At 59.9% G+C, this 25,480-nt stretch overlaps 1 protein-coding gene across 1 annotated transcript in view; it reads left to right on the top strand.

The window, feature by feature from the left end:
* The window catches only part of LOC139242378 (BTB/POZ domain-containing protein 9-like), a gene marked incomplete at its 5' end in the record, with an annotated part of 66,202 nt that overhangs the window by 32,734 nt on the left and 7,988 nt on the right, over positions 1 to 25,480 (top strand). The window contains one exon of the mRNA XM_070870322.1: positions 13,188 to 13,307. Within this exon, the coding sequence (XP_070726423.1) occupies positions 13,188 to 13,307 (120 nt within the window). The remainder of the gene's footprint in view (positions 1 to 13,187; positions 13,308 to 25,480) is intronic.

The following is a 25,480-nucleotide window of genomic DNA, read 5'->3' as shown; positions in this document are numbered from 1 at the left end:
GGGGGACGGGGGGGGGGGAGAGACTGGGGGATGGGGGAGAGAGAGACTAGGGGATGGGGAGAGAGACTGGGGGATGGGGAGAGAGACTGGGGGATGGGGAGAGAGACTGGGGGACGGGGGGGGGAGAGACTGGGGGACGGGGGAGAGAGAGACTGGGGGATGGGGAGAGAGACTGGGGGATGGGGAGAGAGACTGGGGGATGGGAGAGAGACTGGGGGAAGGGGAGAGAGACTGGGGGACGGGGAGAGAGACTGGGGTCGGGGAGAGAGACTGGGGGACGGGGAGAGAGACTGGGGGACGGGGAGAGAGACTGGGGGACGGGGAGAGAGACTGGGGGACGGGGAGAGAGACTGGGGGACGGGGAGAGAGACTGGGGGACGGGGAGAGAGACTGGGGGACGGGGAGAGAGACTGGGGGACGGGGAGAGAGACTGGGGGACGGGGAGAGAGACTGGGGGACGGGGAGAGAGACTGGGGGACGGGGAGAGAGACTGGGGGACGGGGAGAGAGAGACTGGGGGACGGGGAGAGAGACTGGGGGACGGGGAGAGAGACTGGGGGACGGGGAGAGAGACTGGGGACGGGGAGAGAGACTGGGGGACGGGGAGAGAGACTGGGGGACGGGGAGAGAGACTGGGGGACGGGGAGAGAGACTGGGGGACGGGGAGAGAGACTGGGGGGACGGGGAGAGAGACTGGGGACGGGGAGTGAGACTGGGGGACGGGGAGAGAGACTGGGGGACGGGGGGAGAGACTGGGGGACGGGGGGAGAGACTGGGGGACGGGGAGAGAGACTGGGGGACGGGGAGAGAGACTGGGGGACGGGGAGAGAGAGACTGGGGGACGGGGAGAGAGACTGGGGGACGGGGAGAGAGACTGGGGGACGGGGAGAGAGACTGGGGGACGGGGAGAGAGACTGGGGGACGGGGAGAGAGACTGGGGGACGGGGAGAGAGACTGGGGACGGGGAGAGAGACTGGGGGACGGGGAGAGAGACTGGGGGACGGGGAGAGAGACTGGGGGACGGGGAGAGAGACTGGGGGACGGGGAGAGAGACTGGGGGACGGGGGGGGAGAGACTGGGGGACGGGGGGAGAGACTGGGGGACGGGGAGAGAGACTGGGGGACGGGGAGAGAGACTGGGGGACGGGGAGTGAGACTGGGGGACGGGGAGTGAGACTGGGGGACGGGGAGAGAGACTGGGGGACGGGGGAGAGAGACTGGGGGACGGGGGGAGAGACGGGGAGAGAGACTGGGGGACGGGGAGAGAGACTGGGGGACGGGGGAGAGAGACTGGGGGACAGGGGGAGAGACTGGGGGACAGGGAGAGAGAGACTGGGGGACAGGGAGAGAGAGACTGGGGGATGGGGAGAGAGACTGGGGGATGGGGGAGAGAGAGAATGGGGGATGGGGAGAGAGACTGGGGGACGGGGAGAGAGAGACTGGGGGACGGGGGAGAGAGACTGGGGGACGGGGAGAGAGAGACTGGGGGACGGGGAGAGAGAGACTGGGGGACGGGGGGAGAGAGACTGGGGGACGGGGGGAGAGACTGGGGGACGGGGAGAGAGAGACTGGGGGACGGGGAGAGACTGGGGGACGGGGGGGAGAGACTGGGGGATGGGGGGGGGAAGAGACTGGGGGATGGGCGGAGACGGGGGGATGGGGGGGGGGGAGAGACTGGGGGACGGGGGGAGAGACTGGGGGACGGGGAGAGAGAGACTGGGGGGGGGGGAGAGAGAGACTGGGGGACGGGGGAGAGAGACTGGGGGACGGGGGAGAGACTGGGGGATGGGGAGAGAGACTGGGGGATGGGGAGAGAGACTGGGGGATGGGGGAGAGAGAGAATGGGGGATGGGGAGAGAGACTGGGGGACGGGGAGAGAGAGACTGGGGGATGGGGAGAGAGACTGGGGGATGGGGGAGAGAGACTGGGGGACGGGGAGAGAGACTGGGGGACAGGGGGGGGAGACTGGGGGACAGGGGAGAGAGACTGGGGGATGGGGGGGAGAGAGACTGGGGGATGGGGGGGAGAGAGACTGGGGGACGGGGGGAGAGACTGGGGGACGGGGAGAGAGAGGAGGGGACGGGGGGAGAGACTGGGGGACGGGGAGAGAGACTGGGGGATGGGGAGAGACTGGGGGATGGGGAGAGAGACTGGGGGATGGGGAGAGAGACTGGGGGACGGGGAGAGAGACTGGGGGACGGGGGGAGAGACTGGGGGACGGGGAGAGAGAGGAGGGGACGGGGGGAGAGACTGGGGGACGGGGAGAGAGACTGGGGGATGGGGAGAGACTGGGGGATGGGGAGAGAGACTGGGGGATGGGGAGAGAGACTGGGGGACGGGGAGAGAGACTGGGGGACGGGGAGAGAGACTGGGGGACGGGGGGAGAGACTGGGGGACGGGGGAGAGAGAGTAGGCGACGGGGGGAGAGACTGGGGGACGGGGAGAGAGACTGGGGGACGGGGGGGGAGAGACTGGGGGACGGGGAGAGAGACTGGGGGATGGGGAGAGACTGGGGGATGGGGAGAGAGACTGGGGGATGGGGAGAGAGACTGGGGGATGGGGAGAGAGACTGGGGGACGGGGGGGGAGAGACTGGGGAAGGGGAGAGAGACTGGGGGACGGGGGGAGAGAGACTGGGGGACGGGGAGAGAGAGACTGGGGGATGGGGGGAGAGAGAATGGGGGACGGGGAGAGAGACTGGGGGATGGGGGGAGAGAGACTGGGGGACGGGTAGAGAGAGACTGGGGGATGGGGAGAGAGAGACTGGGGGACGGGGAGAGAGAGACTGGGGGACGGGGAGAGAGACTGGGGGACGGGGGGGGAGAGACTGGGGGACGGGGAGAGAGAGACTGGGGGACGGGGGGGGGGGGAGACTGGGGGATGGGGAGAGAGAGACTGGGGGATGGGGGGGAGAGAGACTGGGGGACGGGGGGGGGGAGAGACTGGGGGATGGGGGAGAGAGAGACTAGGGGATGGGGAGAGAGACTGGGGGATGGGGAGAGAGACTGGGGGATGGGGAGAGACTGGGGGACGGGGAGAGAGAGACTGGGGGATGGGGAGAGAGACTGGGGGATGGGGAGAGACTGGGGGACGGGGAGAGAGAGACTGGGGGATGGGGAGAGAGACTGGGGGATGGGGAGAGAGACTGGGGGATGGGGAGAGAGACTGGGGGATGGGGAGAGAGACTGGGGGATGGGGAGAGAGACTGGGGGATGGGGAGAGAGACTGGGGGACGGAGGGGGGAGAGACTGGGGGACGGGGGAGAGAGAGACTGGGGGATGGGGAGAGAGACTGGGGGACGGGGAGAGAGACTGGGGGATGGGGAGAGACTGGGGGACGGGGAGAGAGAGACTGGGGGATGGGGAGAGAGACTGGGGGATGGGGAGAGAGACTGGGGGACGGGGAGAGAGACTGGGGACGGGGAGAGAGACTGGGGGACGGGGAGAGAGACTGGGGGACGGGGAGAGAGACTGGGGGACGGGGAGAGAGACTGGGGGACGGGGAGAGAGACTGGGGGACGGGGAGAGAGACTGGGGGACGGGGAGAGAGACTGGGGGATGGGGAGAGAGACTGGGGGATGGGGAGAGAGAGACTGGGGGACGGGGAGAGAGACTGGGGGACGGGGAGAGAGACTGGGGGACGGGGAGAGAGACTGGGGGACGGGGAGAGAGACTGGGGGACGGGGAGAGAGACTGGGGGACGGGGAGAGAGACTGGGGGACGGGGAGAGAGACTGGGGGACGGGGAGAGAGACTGGGGGACGGGGAGAGAGACTGGGGGACGGGGAGAGAGACTGGGGGACGGGGAGTGAGACTGGGGGACGGGGAGAGAGACTGGGGGACGGGGGGAGAGACTGGGGGACGGGGGGAGAGACTGGGGGACGGGGAGAGAGACTGGGGGACGGGGAGAGAGACTGGGGGACGGGGAGAGAGACTGGGGGACGGGGAGAGAGACTGGGGGACGGGGAGAGAGACTGGGGGACGGGGAGAGAGACTGGGGGACGGGGAGAGAGACTGGGGGACGGGGAGAGAGACTGGGGGACGGGGAGAGAGACTGGGGGACGGGGAGAGAGACTGGGGGACGGGGAGAGAGACTGGGGGACGGGGAGAGAGACTGGGGGACGGGGGGGGAGAGACTGGGGGACGGGGGGAGAGACTGGGGGACGGGGAGAGAGACTGGGGGACGGGGAGAGAGACTGGGGGACGGGGAGTGAGACTGGGGGACGGGGAGTGAGACTGGGGGACGGGGAGAGAGACTGGGGGACGGGGGAGAGAGACTGGGGGACGGGGGGAGAGACGGGGAGAGAGACTGGGGGACGGGGAGAGAGACTGGGGGACGGGGGAGAGAGACTGGGGGACAGGGGGAGAGACTGGGGGACAGGGAGAGAGACTGGGGGACGGGGGAGAGAGACTGGGGGATGGGGAGAGAGACTGGGGGATGGGGGAGAGAGAGAATGGGGGATGGGGAGAGAGACTGGGGGACGGGGAGAGAGAGACTGGGGGACGGGGGAGAGAGACTGGGGGACGGGGAGAGAGAGACTGGGGGACGGGGAGAGAGAGACTGGGGGACGGGGGGAGAGAGACTGGGGGACGGGGGGAGAGACTGGGGGACGGGGAGAGAGAGACTGGGGGACGGGGAGAGAGAGACTGGGGGACGGGGGGGAGAGACTGGGGGATGGGGGGGGGGAGAGACTGGGGGATGGGCGGAGACGGGGGGATGGGGGGGGGGAGAGACTGGGGGACGGGGGGAGAGACTGGGGGACGGGGAGAGAGAGACTGGGGGACGGGGGAGAGACTGGGGACGGGGAGAGAGAGACTGGGGGACGGGGGAGAGACTGGGGGACGGGGGAGAGACTGGGGGATGGGGAGAGAGACTGGGGGATGGGGAGAGAGACTGGGGGATGGGGAGAGAGACTGGGGGATGGGGAGAGAGACTGGGGGACGGGGAGAGAGAGACTGGGGGATGGGGAGAGAGACTGGGGGATGGGGGAGAGAGACTGGGGGACGGGGAGAGAGACTGGGGGACAGGGGGGGGAGACTGGGGGACAGGGGAGAGAGACTGGGGGATGGGGGGGAGAGAGACTGGGGGATGGGGGGGAGAGAGACTGGGGGACGGGGAGAGAGACTGGGGGACGGGGGGAGAGACTGGGGGACGGGGGGAGAGACTGGGGGACGGGGGAGAGAGACTGGGGGACGGGGAGAGAGACTGGGGGACGGGGGAGAGAGACTGGGGGACAGGGGGAGAGACTGGGGGACAGGGGGAGAGAGAGACTGGGGGACGGGGGAGAGAGACTGGGGGATGGGGGAGAGAGAGAATGGGGGATGGGGAGAGAGACTGGGGGACGGGGAGAGAGAGACTGGGGGACGGGGGAGAGAGACTGGGGGACGGGGGGAGAGACTGGGGGATGGGGAGAGAGAGACTGGGGGACGGGGGAGAGAGACTGGGGGACGGGGGTGGAGAGACTGGGGGACGGGGAGAGAGACTGGGGGATGGGGAGAGAGAGACTGGGGGACGGGGAGAGAGAGACTGGGGGACGGGGAGAGAGAGACTGGGGGACGGGGGAGAGACTGGGGGATGGGGAGAGAGACACTGGGGGACAGGGGGAGAGACTGGGGGACGGGGAGAGAGAGACTGGGGGACGGGGAGAGAGAGACTGGGGGACGGGGGGAGAGAGACTGGGGGACGGGGGAGAGACTGGGGGATGGGGAGAGAGACACTGGGGGACAGGGGGAGAGACTGGGGGACAGGGGGAGAGAGACTGGGGGACGGGGAGAGAGACTGGGGGACGGGGAGAGAGACTGGGGGACGGGGGAGAGAGAGTAGGGGACGGGGGAGAGAGACTGGGGGACGGGGAGAGAGACTGGGGGACGGGGGGAGAGACTGGGGGACGGGGGAGAGAGAGTAGGGGACGGGGGGAGAGACTGGGGGACGGGGAGAGAGACTGGGGGACGGGGAGAGAGACTGGGGGACGGGGGAGAGAGACTGGGGGACGGGGAGAGAGACTGGGGGACGGGGAGAGAGACTGGGGGACGGGGGGAGAGACTGGGGGACGGGGGAGAGAGAGTAGGGGACGGGGGGAGAGACTGGGGGACGGGGAGAGAGACTGGGGGACGGGGAGAGAGACTGGGGGACGGGGGGGGAGAGACTGGGGGACGGGGAGAGAGACTGGGGGACGGGGAGAGAGACTGGGGGACGGGGAGAGAGACTGGGGGACGGGGAGAGACTGGGGGATGGGGAGAGAGACTGGGGGATGGGGAGAGAGACTGGGGGACGGGGAGAGAGACTGGGGGACGGGGAGAGAGACTGGGGGACGGGGAGAGAGACTGGGGGACGGGGAGAGAGACTGGGGGACGGGGAGAGAGACTGGGGGACGGGGAGAGAGACTGGGGGATGGGGGAGAGAGACTGGGGGATGGGGGAGAGAGACTGGGGGACGGGGAGAGAGACTGGGGGACGGGGAGAGAGACTGGGGGACGGGGAGAGAGACTGGGGGATGGGGGGGAGAGAGACTGGGGGATGGGGAGAGAGACTGGGGGATGGGGGGGAGAGAGACTGGGGGATGGGGGGGAGAGAGACTGGGGGACGGGGAGAGAGACTGGGGGATGGGGAGAGAGACTGGGGGATGGGGAGAGAGACTGGGGGATGGGGAGAGAGACTGGGGGATGGGGGAGAGAGACTGGGGGATGGGGAGAGAGACTGGGGGATGGGGAGAGAGACTGGGGGACAGGGGGGGAGACTGGGGGACAGGGGGGGAGACTGGGGGACAGGGGAGAGAGACTGGGGGATGGGGGGGAGAGAGACTGGGGGATGGGGGGGAGAGAGACTGGGGGATGGGGAGAGAGACTGGGGGACGGGGAGAGAGACTGGGGGACGGGGAGAGAGACTGGGGGACGGGGGGAGAGACTGGGGGACGGGGGAGAGAGACTAGGGGACGGGGGAGAGAGACTGGGGGACGGGGAGAGAGACTGGGGGACAGGGAGAGGGACAGGGAGAGAGACTGGGGGATGGGGAGAGAGACTGGGGGACGGGGGAGAGAGACTGGGGGACGGGGAGAGAGACTGTGGGACAGGGAGAGAGACTGGGGGATGGGGAGAGAGACTGGGGGACGGGGGAGAGAGACTGGGGGACGGGGGGAGAGACTGGGGGACGGGGGAGAGAGACTGGGGGACGGGGGAGAGAGACTGGGGGACGGGGAGAGAGAGACTGGGGGACAGGGAGAGAGACTGGGGGACGGGGGAGAGAGACTGGGGGACGGGGGAGAGAGACTGGGGGACGGGGGGAGAGAGACTGGGGGACGGGGAGAGAGACTGGGGGACGGGGAGAGAGACTGGGGGACGGGGAGAGAGACTGGGGGACGGGGAGAGAGAGACTGGGGGATGGGGAGAGAGACTGGGGGATGGGGGAGAGAGAGAATGGGGGACGGGGGGGAGAGACTGGGGGACGGGGGGGAGAGAGACTGGGGGACGGGGGAGAGAGACTGGGGGACGGGGGAGAGAGACTGGGGGATGGGAAGAGAGAGACTGGGGGACGGGGGAGAGAGACTGGGGGATGGGGAGAGAGACTGGGGGACGGGGGAGAGAGACTGGGGGATGGGGAGAGAGACTGGGGGACGGGGGAGAGAGACTGGGGGATGGGGAGAGAGACTGGGGGATGGGGAGAGAGATTGGGGGATGGGGGAGAGAGAGAATGGGGGATGGGGAGAGAGAGACTGGGGGACGGGGGAGAGAGACTGGGGGACGGGGGAGAGAGACTGGGGGATGGGGGAGAGAGAGAATGGGGGATGGGGAGAGAGAATGGGGGATGGGGAGAGAGACTGGGGGACGGGGAGAGACTGGGGGACGGGGAGAGAGACTGGGGGACGGGGGAGAGAGAAACTGGGGGACGGGGGGAGAGAGACTGGGGGACGGGGAGAGACTGGGGGATGGGGGGGGGGAGAGACTGGGGGATGGGGGGGAGAGACTGGGGGATGGGCGGAGACGGGGGGGGATGGGGGGGGAGAGACTGGGGGAGACGGGGGGATGGGGGGGGAGAGACTGGGGGACGGGGGGGGGAGAGACTGGGGGATGGGCGGAGACGGGGGGATGGGGGGGGGAGAGACTGGGGGACGGGGGGGGGAGAGACTGGGGGATGGGCGGAGACGGGGGGGGGATGGGGGGGGAGAGACTGGGCGATGGGCGGAGACGGGGGGGATGGGGGGGGGAGAGACTGGGCGATGGGCGGAGACTGTATCTGGGGGATGGGGGGGGGAGAGAGACTGGGCGATGGGCGGAGACTGTATCTGGGGGATGGGGGGGGGAGAGACTGGGGGACAGGGGGGGGAGAGACTGGGGGATGGGCGGAGACGGGGGGGGGATGGGGGGGGAGAGACTGGGCGATGGGCGGAGACGGGGGGGATGGGGGGGGGAGAGACTGGGCGATGGGCGGAGATTGTATCTGGGGGATGGGGGGGGAGAGACTGGGGGACGGGGGGGGGAGAGACTGGGGGACGGGGGGGGGAGAGACTGGGGGATGGGCGGAGACGGGGGGGGGATGGGGGGGGAGAGACTGGGGGACGGGGGGGGGAGAGACTGGGGGATGGGCGGAGACGGGGGGGGGATGGGGGGGGAGAGACTGGGCGATGGGCGGAGACGGGGGGGATGGGGGGGGGAGAGACTGGGCGATGGGCGGAGACTGTATCTGGGGGATGGGGGGGAGAGACTGGGGGACGGGGGGGGGAGAGACTGGGCGATGGGCGGAGACTGTATCTGGGGGATGGGGGGGGAGAGACTGGGGGACGGGGAGAGAGACTGGGGGACGGGGGGAGAGACTGGGGGACGGGGAGAGAGACTGGGGGACGGGGAGAGAGACTGGGGGACGGGGGAGAGAGACTGGGGGACGGGGAGAGAGACTGGGGGACGGGGAGAGAGACTGGGGGACGGGGAGAGAGACTGGGGGACGGGGAGAGAGACTGGGGGACGGGGGGAGAGACTGGGGGACGGGGGGAGAGAGAGTAGGGGACGGGGGGAGAGACTGGGGGACGGGGAGAGAGACTGGGGGACGGGGAGAGAGACTGGGGGACGGGGGAGAGAGACTGGGGGACGGGGAGAGAGACTGGGGGACGGGGAGAGAGACTGGGGGACGGGGGAGAGACTGGGGGACGGGGGAGAGAGAGTAGGGGACGGGGGGAGAGACTGGGGGACGGGGAGAGAGACTGGGGGACGGGGAGAGAGACTGGGGGACGGGGGGGAGAGACTGGGGGACGGGGAGAGAGACTGGGGGACGGGGAGAGAGACTGGGGGACGGGGAGAGAGACTGGGGGACGGGGAGAGACTGGGGGATGGGGAGAGAGACTGGGGGATGGGGAGAGAGACTGGGGGACGGGGAGAGAGACTGGGGGACGGGGAGAGAGACTGGGGGACGGGGAGAGAGACTGGGGGACGGGGAGAGAGACTGGGGGACGGGGAGAGAGACTGGGGGACGGGGAGAGAGACTGGGGGACGGGGAGAGAGACTGGGGGATGGGGGAGAGAGACTGGGGGATGGGGGAGAGAGACTGGGGGACGGGGAGAGAGACTGGGGGACGGGGAGAGAGACTGGGGGATGGGGGGGAGAGAGACTGGGGATGGGGAGAGAGACTGGGGGATGGGGGGGAGAGAGACTGGGGGATGGGGGGGAGAGAGACTGGGGGACGGGGAGAGAGACTGGGGGATGGGGAGAGAGACTGGGGGACGGGGAGAGAGACTGGGGGATGGGGAGAGAGACTGGGGGATGGGGGAGAGAGACTGGGGGATGGGGAGAGAGACTGGGGGATGGGGAGAGAGACTGGGGGATGGGGAGAGAGACTGGGGGACGGGGGAGAGAGACTGGGGGACGGGGGGAGAGACTGGGGGACGGGGGAGAGAGACTGGGGGACGGGGGAGAGAGACTGGGGGACGGGAGAGAGAGACTGGGGGACAGGGAGAGAGACTGGGGGACGGGGGAGAGAGACTGGGGGACGGGGGAGAGAGACTGGGGGACGGGGGGAGAGAGACTGGGGGACGGGGAGAGAGACTGGGGGACGGGGAGAGAGACTGGGGGACGGGGAGAGAGACTGGGGACGGGGAGAGAGAGACTGGGGGATGGGGAGAGAGACTGGGGGATGGGGGAGAGAGAGAATGGGGGACGGGGGGGAGAGACTGGGGGACGGGGGGGAGAGAGACTGGGGGACGGGGGAGAGAGACTGGGGGACGGGGGAGAGAGGACTGGGGGATGGGAAGAGAGAGACTGGGGGACGGGGGAGAGAGACTGGGGGATGGGGAGAGAGACTGGGGGACGGGGGAGAGAGACTGGGGGATGGGGAGAGAGACTGGGGGGACGGGGGAGAGAGACTGGGGGATGGGGAGAGAGACTGGGGGATGGGGAGAGAGATTGGGGGATGGGGGAGAGAGAGAATGGGGGATGGGGAGAGAGAGACTGGGGGACGGGGAGAGAGACTGGGGGACGGGGGAGAGAGACTGGGGATGGGGGAGAGAGAGAATGGGGGATGGGGAGAGAGAATGGGGGATGGGGGAGAGAGACTGGGGGACGGGGAGAGACTGGGGGACGGGAGAGAGACTGGGGGACGGGGGAGAGAGAAACTGGGGGACGGGGGGAGAGAGACTGGGGGACGGGGAGAGAGACTGGGGGACGGGGAGAGACTGGGGGATGGGGGGGGGGAGAGACTGGGGGATGGGGGGAGAGACTGGGGGATGGGCGGAGACGGGGGGGATGGGGGGGGAGAGACTGGGGGAGACGGGGGGATGGGGGGGGAGAGACTGGGGGACGGGGGGGGGAGAGACTGGGGGATGGGCGGAGACGGGGGGATGGGGGGGGAGAGACTGGGGGACGGGGGGGGGAGAGACTGGGGGATGGGCGGAGACGGGGGGGGGATGGGGGGGGGAGAGACTGGGCGATGGGCGGAGACGGGGGGGATGGGGGGGGGAGAGACTGGGCGATGGGCGGAGACTGTATCTGGGGGATGGGGGGGGGAGAGACTGGGGGACAGGGGGGGGAGAGACTGGGGGATGGGCGGAGACGGGGGGGGATGGGGGGGGAGAGACTGGGCGATGGGCGGAGACGGGGGGGATGGGGGGGGGAGAGACTGGGCGATGGGCGGAGATTGTATCTGGGGGATGGGGGGGGAGAGACTGGGGGATGGGCGGAGACGGGGGGGGGATGGGGGGGGAGAGACTGGGCGATGGGCGGAGACGGGGGGGATGGGGGGGGGAGAGACTGGGGGACAGGGGGGGGAGAGACTGGGGGATGGGCGGAGACGGGGGGGGGATGGGGGGGGAGAGACTGGGCGATGGGCGGAGACGGGGGGGATGGGGGGGGGAGAGACTGGGCGATGGGCGGAGACTGTATCTGGGGGATGGGGGGGGAGAGACTGGGGGACGGGGGGGGGAGAGACTGGGCGATGGGCGGAGACGGGGGGGATGGGGGGGGGAGAGACTGGGCGATGGGCGGAGATTGTATCTGGGGGATGGGGGGGGAGAGACTGGGGGACGGGGGGGGGAGAGACTGGGGGATGGGCGGAGACGGGGGGGGGATGGGGGGGGAGAGACTGGGCGATGGGCGGAGACGGGGGGGATGGGGGGGGGAGAGACTGGGCGATGGGCGGAGACTGTATCTGGGGGATGGGGGGGGAGAGACTGGGGGACGGGGGGGGGAGAGACTGGGGGATGGGCGGAGACGGGGGGGATGGGGGGGGGAGAGACTGGGCGATGGGCGGAGACTGTATCTGGGGGATGGGGGGGGAGAGACTGGGCGATGGGCGGAGACTGTATCTGGGGGATGGGGGGGGAGAGACTGGGGGACGGGGGGGGGAGAGACTGGGGGATGGGCGGAGACGGGGGGGATGGGGGGGGGAGAGACTGGGCGATGGGCGGAGACTGTATCTGGGGGATGGGGGGGGAGAGACTGGGGGACGGGGGGGGGAGAGACTGGGGGATGGGCGGAGACGGGGGGGATGGGGGGGGGAGAGACTGGGCGATGGGCGGAGACTGTATCTGGGGGATGGGGGGGGGAGAGAGACTGGGCGATGGGCGGAGACTGTATCTGGGGGATGGGGGGGGGAGAGAGACTGGGCGATGGGCGGGGATGGGGGGGGAGAGACTGGGGGACGGGGGGGGGAGAGACTGGGGGATGGGGGGGGAGAGAGACTGGGCGATGGGGGGATGGGGAGGGGGGAGAGACTGGGGGATGGGGGGGGGGGAGAGAGACTGGGCGATGGGCGGAGACTGTATCTGGGGGATGGGGGGGGGAGAGAGACTGGGCGATGGGCGGGGATGGGGGGGGAGAGACTGGGGGACGGGGGGGGGAGAGACTGGGGGATGGGGGGGGAGAGAGACTGGGCGATGGGGGGATGGGGAGGGGGGAGAGACTGGGGGATGGGGGGGGGGGAGAGAGACTGGGCGATGGGCGGAGACGGGGGGGATGGGGGGGGGAGAGACTGGGGGATGGGGGGGGGGGAGAGAGACTGGGCGATGGGCGGAGACGGGGGGACCGGGGGGGGGAGAGACTGGGGGACGGGGGGGGGGGAGAGAGACTGGGCGATGGGCGGAGATGGGGAGGGGGGAGAGACTGGGCGATGGGCGGGGATGGGGAGGGGGGAGAGACTGGGGGACGGGGGGGGGGAGAGACTGGGGGACGGGGGGGGAGAGAGACTGGGCGATGGGCGGGGATGGGGAGGGGGGAGAGACTGGGGGACGGGCGGAGACTGTATCTGGGGGATGGGGCGATGAATGGGCCTGAATTGAGTGAGAGAAGGGGATATAATGTGAACGATGGACAGCGAGAGGCAGGCAGTGAGGTTGTGAGTGGGGGTATCGTGGCGATGGTAATGGCGCTGTCTGTGGTGCAGTCTCCAGCTGGCCAGGATTGGCGAGGTCAGAGGTGTGTGAGAGAATGGATGTGCAGGTGGAGATTGTGAGGACAGGAGGCCAGAGAGAGTGGGGAGAATGGAGTTACAGGGAGAATTGGAGGATGACGATTTGCAGAGTGCAGGGACTGAGGGAAATGAACAGGAGCTTTGTGTAGCGGCCGTCAGTGGAATGATAGGTTGCTGTGCTGACCATGGAGGGATGCACATGTTGCAGTGTGTAATGCTCAGTGTTGATGTTATTCGAACCCCGCCTCTCGCCAACCTTTGAAGTGTAAGTTGTGTAAGACATTCTCCTGTCTTCTCCCTTGACTAGGTCATATTCATACTACATCGAAGTGTCAATGGATGAGCTGGATTGGATTCGGATAATTGATCATTCCAAGTATCTGTGTCGGTCCTGGCAGAACCTTTACTTCACTCCCCGTGTCTGCAGGTAAGTGAGTGGCAAAGGGTCGCTTACACTGTGGGTCCATATCAGGGAATGGTCTAGTGTCACACACACTCACTGGGTCTATATCGGGGAATGGTCTAGTGTCACACACACCCACTGTGGGTCCATATCAGGGAATGGTCTCGTGTCACACACACTCACTGTGGGTCCATATCAGGGAATGGTCTCGTGTCACACACACTCACTGTGGGTCTATATCAGGGAATGGTCTCGTGTCACACACACTCACTGTGGGTCTATATCGGGGAATGGTCTAGTGTCACACACACTCACTGTGGGTCCATATCAGGGAATGGTCTCGTGTCACACACACTCACTGTGGGTCCATATCAGGGAATGGTCTCGTGTCACACACACTCACTGTGGGTCTATATCAGGGAATGGTCTAGTGTCACACACACTCACTGTGGGTCTATATCAGGGAATGGTCTAGTGTCACACACACTCACTGTGGGTCTATATCGGGGAATGGTCTCGTGTCACACACACTCACTGTGGGTCTATATCAGGGAATGGTCTAGTGTCACACACACTCACTGTGGGTCCATATCAGGGAATGGTCTAGTGTCACACACACTCACTGTGGGTCTATATCAGGGAATGGTCTAGTGTCACACACACTCACTGTGTGTCTATATCGGGGAATGGTCTAGTGTCACACACACTCACTGTGGGTCCATATCAGGGAATGGTCTAGTGTCACACACACTCACTGTGGGTCTATATCAGGGAATGGTCTCGTGTCACACACACTCACTGTGGGTCTATATCGGGGAATAGTCTAGTGTCTCACACACACTCACTGTGGGTCTATATCGGGGAATGGTCTAGTGTCACACACACTCACTGTGGGTCTATATCGGGGAATGGTCTAGTGTCACACACACTCACTGTGGGTCTATATCGGGGAATGGTCTAGTGTCACACACACTCACTGTGGGTCTATATCGGGGAATGGTCTAGTGTCACACACACTCACTGTGGGTCCATATCAGGGAATGGTCTAGTGTCACACACACTCACTGTGGGTCTATATCAGGGAATGGTCTAGTGTTACACACACTCACTGTGGGTCTATATCAGGGAATGGTCCAGTGTCACACACACTCACTGTGGGTCTATATCGGGGAATGGTCTAGTGTCACACACCCTCACTGTGGGTCTATATCGGGGAATGGTCTAGTGTCACACACACTCACTGTGGGTCTATATCGGGGAATGGTCTAGTGTCACACACACTCACTGTGGGTCTATATCGAGGAATGGTCCAGTGTCACACACACACACTGTGTGTCTATATCAGGGAATGGTCTAGTGTCACACACACTCACTGTGGGTCTATATCGGGGAATGGTCTCGTGTCACACACACTCACTGTGGGTCTATATCGGGGAATGGTCTCGTGTGACACACACTCACTGTGGGTCTATATCAGGGAATGGTCTAGTGTCACACACACTCACTGTGGGTCTATATCAGGGAATGGTCTAGTGTCACACACACTCACTGTGGGTCTATATCAGGGAATGGTCTAGTGTCACACACACTCACTGTGGGTCTATATCAGTGAATGGTCCAGTGTCACACACACTCACTGTGGGTCTATATCAGGGAATGGTCTCGTGTCACACACACTCACTGTGGGTCTATATCGGGGAATGGTCTAGTGTCACACACACTCACTGTGGGTCTATATCGGGGAATGGTCTAGTGTCACACACACTCACTGTGGGTCCATATCAGGGAATGGTCTAGTGTCACACACACTCACTGTGGGTCCATATCAGGGAATGGTCTCGTGTCACACACACTCACTGTGGGTCCATATCAGGGAATGGTCTAGTGTCACACACACTCACTGTGGGTCCATATCAGGGAATGGTCTCGTGTCACACACACTCACTGTGGGTCCATATCAGGGAATGGTCTAGTGTCACACACACTCACTGTGGGTCTATATCAGGGAATGGTCTCGTGTCACACAAACTCACTGTGGGTCTATATCGGGGAATAGTCTAGTGTCTCACACACACTCACTGTGGGTCTATATCGGGGAATGGTCTAGTGTCACACACACTCACTGTGGGTCCATATCAGGGAATGGTCTAGTGTCACACACACTCACTGTGGGTCTATATCAGGGAATGGTCTAGTGTTACACACACTCACTGTGGGTCTATATCAGGGAATGGTCCAGTGTCACACACACACACTGTGGGTCTATATCGGGGAATGGTCTAGTGTCACACACACTCACTGTGGGTCTATATCGGGGAATGGTCCAGTGTCACACACACACACTGTGTGTCTATATCAGGGAATGGTCTAGTGTCACACACACTCACTGTGGGTCTATATCGGGGAATGGTCTCGTGTCACACACACTCACTGTGGGTCTATATCGGGGAATGGTCTCGTGTGACACACACTCACTGTGGGTCTATATCAGGGAATGGTCTAGTGTCACACACACTCACTGTGGGTCTATATCAGGGAATGGTCTAGTGTCACACACACTCACTGTGGGTCTATATCAGGGAATGGTCTAGTGTCACACACACTCACTGTGGGTCTATATCAGTGAATGGTCCAGTGTCACACACACTCACTGTGGGTCTATATCAGGGAATGGTCTAGTGTCACACACACTCACTGTGGGTCTATATCAGGGAATGGTCTAGTGTTACACACACTCACTGTGGGTCTATATCGGGGAATGGTCTCGTGTCACACACACACACTGTGGGTCTATATCAGGGAATGGTCTCGTGTCACACACACTCACTGTGGGTCTATATCGGGGAATGGTCTAGTGTCACACACACTCACTGCAGGTCTATATCGGGGAATGGTCTAGTGTCACACACACTCACTGTGGGTCTATATCGGGGAATGGTCTAGTGTCACACACACACACTGTGGGTCTATATCAGGGAATGGTCTAGTGTCACACACACTCACTGTGGGTCTATATCAGGGAATGGTCTCGTGTCACACACACTCACTGTGGGTCTATATCAGGGAATGGTCTCGTGTCTCACACACTCACTGTGGGTCTATATCAGGGAATGGTCTTGTGTCACACACACTCACTGGGTCTATATCAGGGAATGGTCTAGTATCACACACACTCACTGTGGGTCTATATCAGGGAATGGTCTAGTATCACACACACTCACTGTGGGTCTATATCAGGGAATGGTCTAGTGTCACACACACTCACTGTGGGTCTATATCAGGGAATGGTCTAGTGTCACACACACTCACTGTGGGTCTATATCAGGGAATGGTCTCGTGTCACACACTCACTGTGGGTCTATATCGGGGAATGGTCTAGTGTCACACACACTCACTGTGGGTCTATATCAGGGAATGGTCTCGTGTCACACACACTCACTGTGGGTCTATATCAGGTAATGGTCTAGTGTCACACACACTGTGGGTCTATATCGGGGAATGGTCTCGTGTCACACACACTCACTGTGGGTCTATATCGGAGAATGGTCTCGTGTCACACACACTCACTGTGGGTCTATATCAGGTAATGGTCTAGTGTCACACACACTGGGTCTATATCGGGGAATGGTCTAGTGTCACACACACTCACTGTGGGTCTATATCGGGGAATGGTCTAGTGTCACACACACTCACTGTGGGTCTATATCGGAGAATGGTCTCGTGTCACACACACTCACTGTGGGTCTATATCGGGGAATGGTCTAGTGTCACACACACTCACTGTGGGTTTATATCAGGGAATGGTCTAGTGTCACACACACTGTGGGTCCATATCGGGGAATGGTCAAGTGTCACACACACTCACTGTGGGTCTATATCGGGGAATGGTCTAGTGTCACACACACTCACTGTGGGTCTATATCAGGGAATGGTCTCGTGTCACACACACTCACTGTGGGTCTATATCAGGAAATGGTCTAGTGTCACACACACTGTGGGTCTATATCGGGGAATGGTCTAGTGTCACACACACTCACTGTGGGTCTATATCAGGGAATGGTCTAGTGTCACACACACTCACTGTGGGTCTATATCGGGGAATGGTCTAGTGTCACACACACTCACTGTGGGTCTATATCGGGGAATGGTCTCGTGTCACACACACTCACTGTGGGTCTATATCAGGGAATGGTCTCGTGTCACACACACTCACTGTGGGTCTATATCAGGGAATGGTCTAGTGTCACACACACTCACTGTAGGTCTATATCGGGGAATGGTCTAGTGTCACACACACTCACTGTGGGTCTATATCAGGGAATGGTCTAGTGTCACACACACTCACTGTGGGTCTATATCAGGGAATGATCTAGTGTTACACACACTCACTGTGGGTCTATATCGGGGAATGGTCTCGTGTCACACACACTCACTGTGGGTCTATATCAGGGAATGGTCTAGTGTCACACACACTCACTGTGGGTCTATATCAGGGAATGGTCTAGTGTCACACACACTCACTGTGGGTCTATATCAGGGAATGGTCGAGTATCACACACACTGGGTCTATATCGGGGAATGGTCTCGTGTCACACACACTCACTGTGGGTCTATATTAGGGAATGGTCTAGTGTCACACACACTCACTGTGGGTCTATATCAGGGAATGGTCTAGTGTCACACACACTCACTGTGGGTCTATATCGGGGAATAGTCTAGTGTCACACACACTCACTGTGGGTCTATATCAGGGAATGGTCTCGTGTCAGACACACTCACTGTGGGTCTATATCGGGGAATGGTCTCGTGTCACACACACTCACTGTGGGTCTATATCAGGGAATGGTCTAGTGTCACACACTCACTGTGGGTCTATATCGGGGAATGGTCTCGTGTCACACACACTCACTGTGGGTCTATATCGGGGAATGGTCTCGTGTCACACACACTCACTGTGGGTCTATATCAGGGAATGGTCTCGTGTCACACACACTCACTGTGGGTCTATATCGGGGAATGGTCTAGTGTCACACACTCACTGTGGGTCTATATCAGGGAATGGTCTAGTGTCACACACACTCACTGTGGGTCTATATCAGGGAATGGTCTAGTGTCACACACACTCACTGTGGGTCTATATCAGGGAATGGTCTAGTATCACACACACTGTGGGTCTATATCGGGGAATAGTCTAGTGTCACACACACTCACTTTGGGTCTATATCGGGGAATGGTCTAGTGTCACACACACTCACTGTGGGTCTATATCAGGGAATGGTCTCGTGTCACACACACTCACTGTGGGTCTATATCAGGTAATGGTCTAGTGTCACACACACTGTGGGTCTATATCAGGGAATGGTCCAGTGTCACACACACTCACTGTGGGTCTATATCGGGGAATGGTCTCGTGTCACACACACTCACTGTGGGTCTATATCGGTGAATGGTCTCGTGTCACACACACTCACTGTGGGTCTATATCAGGGAATGGTCCAGTGTCACACACACTCACTGTGGGTCTATATCAGGGAATGGTCTAGTATCACACACACTCACTGTGGGTCTATATCAGGGAATGGTCTAGTGTCACACACACTCACTGTGGGTCTATATCGGGGAATGGTCTCGTGTCACACACACTCACTGTGGGTCTATATCGGGGAATGGTCTCGTGTCACACACACTCACTGTGGGTCTATATCGGGGAATGGTCCAGTGTCACACACACTCACTGTGGGTCTATATCGGGGAATGGTCTAGTGTCACACACACTCACTGTGGGTCGATATCAGGGAATGGTCTAGTGTCACACACACTGGGTCCATATCAGGGAATGGTCTCGTGTCACACACACTCACTGTGGGTCTATATCAGGGAATGGTCTAGTGTCACACACACTCACCCAGGGTCTATATCAGGGAATGGTCCATTGTCACACACACTCACTGTGGGTCTATATCGGGGAATGGTCTCGTGTCACACACACTCACTGTGGGTCTATATCAGGGAATGGTCTGGTGTCACACACTCACTGTGGGTCTATATCGGGGAATGGTCCAGTGTCACACACACTCACTGTGGTCTATATCAGGGAATGGTCGAGTATCACACACACTGGGTCTTTATCGGGGAATGGTCTCGTGTCGCACACACTCACTGTGGGTCTATATCAGGGAATGGTCTAGTGTTACACACACTCACTGTGGATCTATATCGGGGAATGGTCCAGTGTCACACACACACACTGTGGGTCGATATCGGGGAATGGTCTCGTGTCACACACACTCACTGTGGGTCTATATCAGGGAATGGTCTCGTGTCACACACACTCACTGTGGGTCTATATCAGGGAATGGTCCAGTGTCACACACACACACACACTGGGTCTATATCGGGGAATGGTCTCGTGTCACACACACTCACTGTGGGTCTATATCGGGGAATGGTCTAGTGTCACACACACTCACTGTGGGTCCATATCAGGGAATGGTCTAGTGTCACACACACTCACTGTGGGTCCATATCAGGGAATGGTCTCGTGTCACACACACTCACTGTGGGTCCATATCAGGGAATGGTCTAGTGTCACACACACTCACTGTGGGTCCATATCAGGGAATGGTCTCGTGTCACACACACTCACTGTGGGTCCATATCAGGGAATGGTCTAGTGTCACACACACTCACTGTGGGTCTATATCAGGGAATGGTCTCGTGTCACACACACTCACTGTGGGTCTATATCGGGGAATAGTCTAGTGTCTCACACACACTCACTGTGGGTCTATATCGGGGAATGGTCTAGTGTCACACACACTCACTGTGGGTCTATATCGGGGAATGGTCTAGTGTCACACACACTCACTGTGGGTCTATATCGGGGAATGGTCTAGTGTCACACACACTCACTGTGGGTCCATATCAGGGAATGGTCTAGTGTCACACACACTCACTGTGGGTCTATATCAGGGAATGGTCTAGTGTTACACACACTCACTGTGGGTCTATATCAGGGAATGGTCCAGTGTCACACACACACACTGTGGGTCTATATCGGGGAATGGTCTAGTGTCACACACACTCACTGTGGGTCTATATCGGGGAATGGTCCAGTGTCACACACACACACTGTGTGTCTATATCAGGGAATGGTCTAGTGTCACACACACTCACTGTGGGTCTATATCGGGGAATGGTCTCGTGTCACACACACTCACTGTGGGTCTATATCGGGGAATGGTCTCGTGTGACACACACTCACTGTGGGTCTATATCAGGGAATGGTCCAGTGTCACACACACACACTGTGGGTCTATATCGGGGAATGGTCTAGTGTCACACACACTCACTGTGGGTCTATATCGGGGAATGGTCCAGTGTCACACACACACACTGTGTGTCTATATCAGGGAATGGTCTAGTGTCACACACACTCACTGTGGGTCTATATCGGGGAATGGTCTCGTGTCACACACACTCACTGTGGGTCTATATCGGGGAATGGTCTCGTGTGACACACACTCACTGTGGGTCTATATCAGGGAATGGTCTCGTGTCACACACACTCACTGTGGGTCTATATCAGGGAATGGTCTAGTGTCACACACACTCATTGTGGGTCTATATCAGGGAATGGTCTAGTGTCACACACACTCACTGTGGGTCTATATCAGGGAATGGTCTAGTGTTACACACACTCACTGTGGGTCTATATCGGGGAATGGTCTCGTGTCACACACACACACTGTGGGTCTATATCAGGGAATGGTCTCGTGTCACACACACTCACTGTGGGTCTATATCGGGGAATGGTCTAGTGTTACACACACTCACTGTGGGTCTATATCGGGGACTGGTCTAGTGTCACACACACTCACTGTAGGTCGATATCGGGGAATGGTCTAGTGTCACACACACTCACTGTGGGTCTATATCAGGGAATGGTCTAGTGTCACACACACACACTGTGGGTCTATATCAGGGAATGGTCTAGTGTCACACACACTCACTGTGGGTCTATATCAGGGAATGGTCTCGTGTCACACACACTCACTGTGGGTCTATATCAGGGAATGGTCTCGTGTCACACACACTCACTGTGGGTCTATATCAGGGAATGGTCTTGTGTCACACACACTCACTGGGTCTATATCAGGGAATGGTCTAGTATCACACACACTCACTGTGGGTCTATATCAGGGAATGGTCTAGTATCACACACACTCACTGTGGGTCTATATCAGGGAATGGTCTAGTGTCACACACACTCACTGTGGGTCTATATCAGGGAATGGTCTAGTGTCACACACACTCACTGTGGGTCTATATCAGGGAATGGTCTCGTGTCACACACTCACTGTGGGTCTATATCGGGGAATGGTCTAGTGTCACACACACTCACTGTGGGTCTATATTAGGGAATGGTCTCGTGTCACACACACTCACTGTGGGTCTATATCAGGTAATGGTCTAGTGTCACACACACTGTGGGTCTATATCGGGGAATGGTCTCGTGTCACACACACTCACTGTGGGTCTATATCGGAGAATGGTCTCGTGTCACACACACTCACTGTGGGTCTATATCAGGTAATGGTCTAGTGTCACACACACTGGGTCTATATCGGGGAATGGTCTCGTGTCACACACACTCACTGTGGGTCTATATCAGGGAATGGTCTAGTGTCACACACACTCACTGTGGGTCTATATCAGGGAATGGTCGAGTATCACACACACTGGGTCTATATCGGGGAATGGTCTCGTGTCACACACACTCACTGTGGGTCTATATTAGGGAATGGTCTAGTGTCACACACACTCACTGTGGGTCTATATCAGGGAATGGTCTAGTGTCACACACACTCACTGTGGGTCTATATCGGGGAATAGTCTAGTGTCACACACACTCACTGTGGGTCTATATCAGGGAATGGTCTCGTGTCAGACACACTCACTGTGGGTCTATATCGGGGAATGGTCTCGTGTCACACACACTCACTGTGGGTCTATATCAGGGAATGGTCTAGTGTCACACACTCACTGTGGGTCTATATCGGGGAATGGTCTCGTGTCACACACACTCACTGTGGGTCTATATCGGGGAATGGTCTCGTGTCACACACACTCACTGTGGGTCTATATCAGGGAATGGTCTCGTGTCACACACACTCACTGTGGGTCTATATCGGGGAATGGTCTAGTGTCACACACTCACTGTGGGTCTATATCAGGGAATGGTCTAGTGTCACACACACTCACTGTGGGTCTATATCAGGGAATGGTCTAGTGTCACACACACTCACTGTGGGTCTATATCAGGGAATGGTCTAGTATCACACACACTGTGGGTCTATATCGGGGAATAGTCTAGTGTCACACACACTCACTTTGGGTCTATATCGGGGAATGGTCTAGTGTCACACACACTCACTGTGGGTCTATATCAGGGAATGGTCTCGTGTCACACACACTCACTGTGGGTCTATATCAGGTAATGGTCTAGTGTCACACACACTGTGGGTCTATATCAGGGAATGGTCCAGTGTCACACACACTCACTGTGGGTCTATATCGGGGAATGGTCTCGTGTCACACACACTCACTGTGGGTCTATATCGGGGAATGGTCTCGTGTCACACACACTCACTGTGGGTCTATATCAGGGAATGGTCTAGTGTCACACACACTCACTGTGGGTCTATATCAGGGAATGGTCTAGTATCACACACACTCACTGTGGGTCTATATCAGGGAATGGTCTAGTGTCACACACACTCACTGTGGGTCTATATCGGGGAATGGTCTCGTGTCACACACACTCACTGTGGGTCTATATCGGGGAATGGTCTCGTGTCACACACACTCACTGTGGGTCTATATCGGGGAATGGTCCAGTGTCACACACACTCACTGTGGGTCTATATCGGGGAATGGTCTAGTGTCACACACACTCACTGTGGGTCGATATCAGGGAATGGTCTAGTGTCACACACACTGGGTCCATATCAGGGAATGGTCTCGTGTCACACACACTCACTGTGGATCTATATCAGGGAATGGTCTAGTGTCACACACACTCACCCAGGGTCTATATCAGGGAATGGTCCATTGTCACACACACTCACTGTGGGTCTATATCGGGGAATGGTCTCGTGTCACACACACTCACTGTGGGTCTATATCAGGGAATGGTCTGGTGTCACACACTCACTGTGGGTCTATATCGGGGAATGGTCCAGTGTCACACACACTCACTGTGGTCTATATCAGGGAATGGTCGAGTATCACACACACTGGGTCTATATCGGGGAATGGTCTCGTGTCGCACACACTCACTGTGGGTCTATATCAGGGAATGGTCTAGTGTTACACACACTCACTGTGGGTCTATATCGGGGAATGGTCCAGTGTCACACACACACACTGTGGGTCGATATCGGGGAATGGTCTCGTGTCACACACACTCACTGTGGGTCTATATCAGGGAATGGTCTCGTGTCACACACACTCACTGTGGGTCTATATCAGGGAATGGTCCAGTGTCACACACACACACACTGGGTCTATATCGGGGAATGGTCTCGTGTCACACACACTCACTGTGGGTCTATATCAGGGAATGGTCGAGTATCACACACACTGGGTCTATATCGGGGAATGGTCTAGTGTCACACACACTCACTGTGGGTCGATATCAGGGAATGGTCTAGTGTCACACACACTCACTGTGAGTCTATATCGGGGAATGGTCTAGTGTCACACACACTCACTGTGGGTCTATATCGGGGAATGGTCTAGTGTCACACACACTCACTGTGGGTCTATATCGGGGAATGGTCTCGTGTCACACACACTCACTGGGTCTATATCAGGGAATGGTCTAGTGTCACACACACTCACTGTGGGTCTATATCGGGGAATGGTCTAGTGTCACACACACTCACTGTGGGTCTATATCAGGAAATGGTCTCGTGTCACACACACTCACTGTGGGTCTATATCGGGGAATGGTCTAGTGTCACACACTCACTGTGGGTCTATATCAGGGAATGGTCTCGTGTCACACACACTCACTGTGGGTCTATATCGGGGAATGGTCTAGTGTCACACACACTCACTGTGGTCTATATCAGGGAATGGTCGAGTATCACACACACTGGGTCTATATCAGGGAATGGTCTCGTGTCACACACACTCACTGTGGGTCTATATCAGGGAATGGTCTAGTGTTACACACACTCACTGTGGGTCTATATCGGGGAATGGTCCAGTGTCACACACACTCACTGTGGTCTATATCAGGGAATGGTCTAGTGTTACACACACACACTGTGGGTCTATATCGGGGAATGGTCTCGTGTCACACACACTCACTGTGGGTCTATATCAGGGAATGATCTCGTGTTACACACACTCACTGTGGGTCTATATCGGGGAATGGTCCAGTGTCACACACACACACTGTGGGTCTATATCGGGGAATGGTCTCGTGTCACACACACTCACTGTGGGTCTATATCAGGGAATGGTCGAGTATCACACACACACACTGGGTCTATATCGGGGAATGTTCTCGTGTCACACACACTCACTGTGGGTCTATATCGGGGAATGGTCCAGTGTCACACACACACACTGGGTCTATATCGGGGAATGGTTTCGTGTCACACACACTCACTGTGGGTCTATATCAGGGAATGGTCTAGTGTCACACACACTCACTGTGGGTCTATATCAGGGAATGGTCGAGTATCACACACACTGGGTCTATATCGGGGAATGGTCGAGTGTCACACACACTGGGTCTATATCGGGGAATGGTCTCGTGTCACACACACTCACTGTGGGTCTATATCAGGGAATGGTCGAGTATCACACACACTCACTGTGGGTCTATATCGGGGAATGGTCTAGTGTCACACACACTGGGTCTATATCGGGGAATGGTCTCGTGTCACACACACTCACTGTGGGTCTATATCAGGGAATGGTCTAGTGTCACACACACTGACTGTGGGTCTATATCAGGGAATGGTCTAGTGTCACACACACTGGGTCTATATCGGGGAATGGTCTCGTGTCACACACACTCACTGTGGGTCTATATCAGGGAATGGTCTAGTGTCACACACACTCACTGTGGGTCTATATCAGGGAATGGTCTCGTGTCACACACACTCACTGTGGGTCTA

Source organism: Pristiophorus japonicus, unplaced genomic scaffold (genome assembly GCF_044704955.1).
Source record: "Pristiophorus japonicus isolate sPriJap1 unplaced genomic scaffold, sPriJap1.hap1 HAP1_SCAFFOLD_1301, whole genome shotgun sequence".
NCBI classification, from domain to species: domain Eukaryota; kingdom Metazoa; phylum Chordata; class Chondrichthyes; family Pristiophoridae; genus Pristiophorus; species Pristiophorus japonicus.
This window is presented reverse-complemented; position numbering and strand designations above follow the sequence as displayed.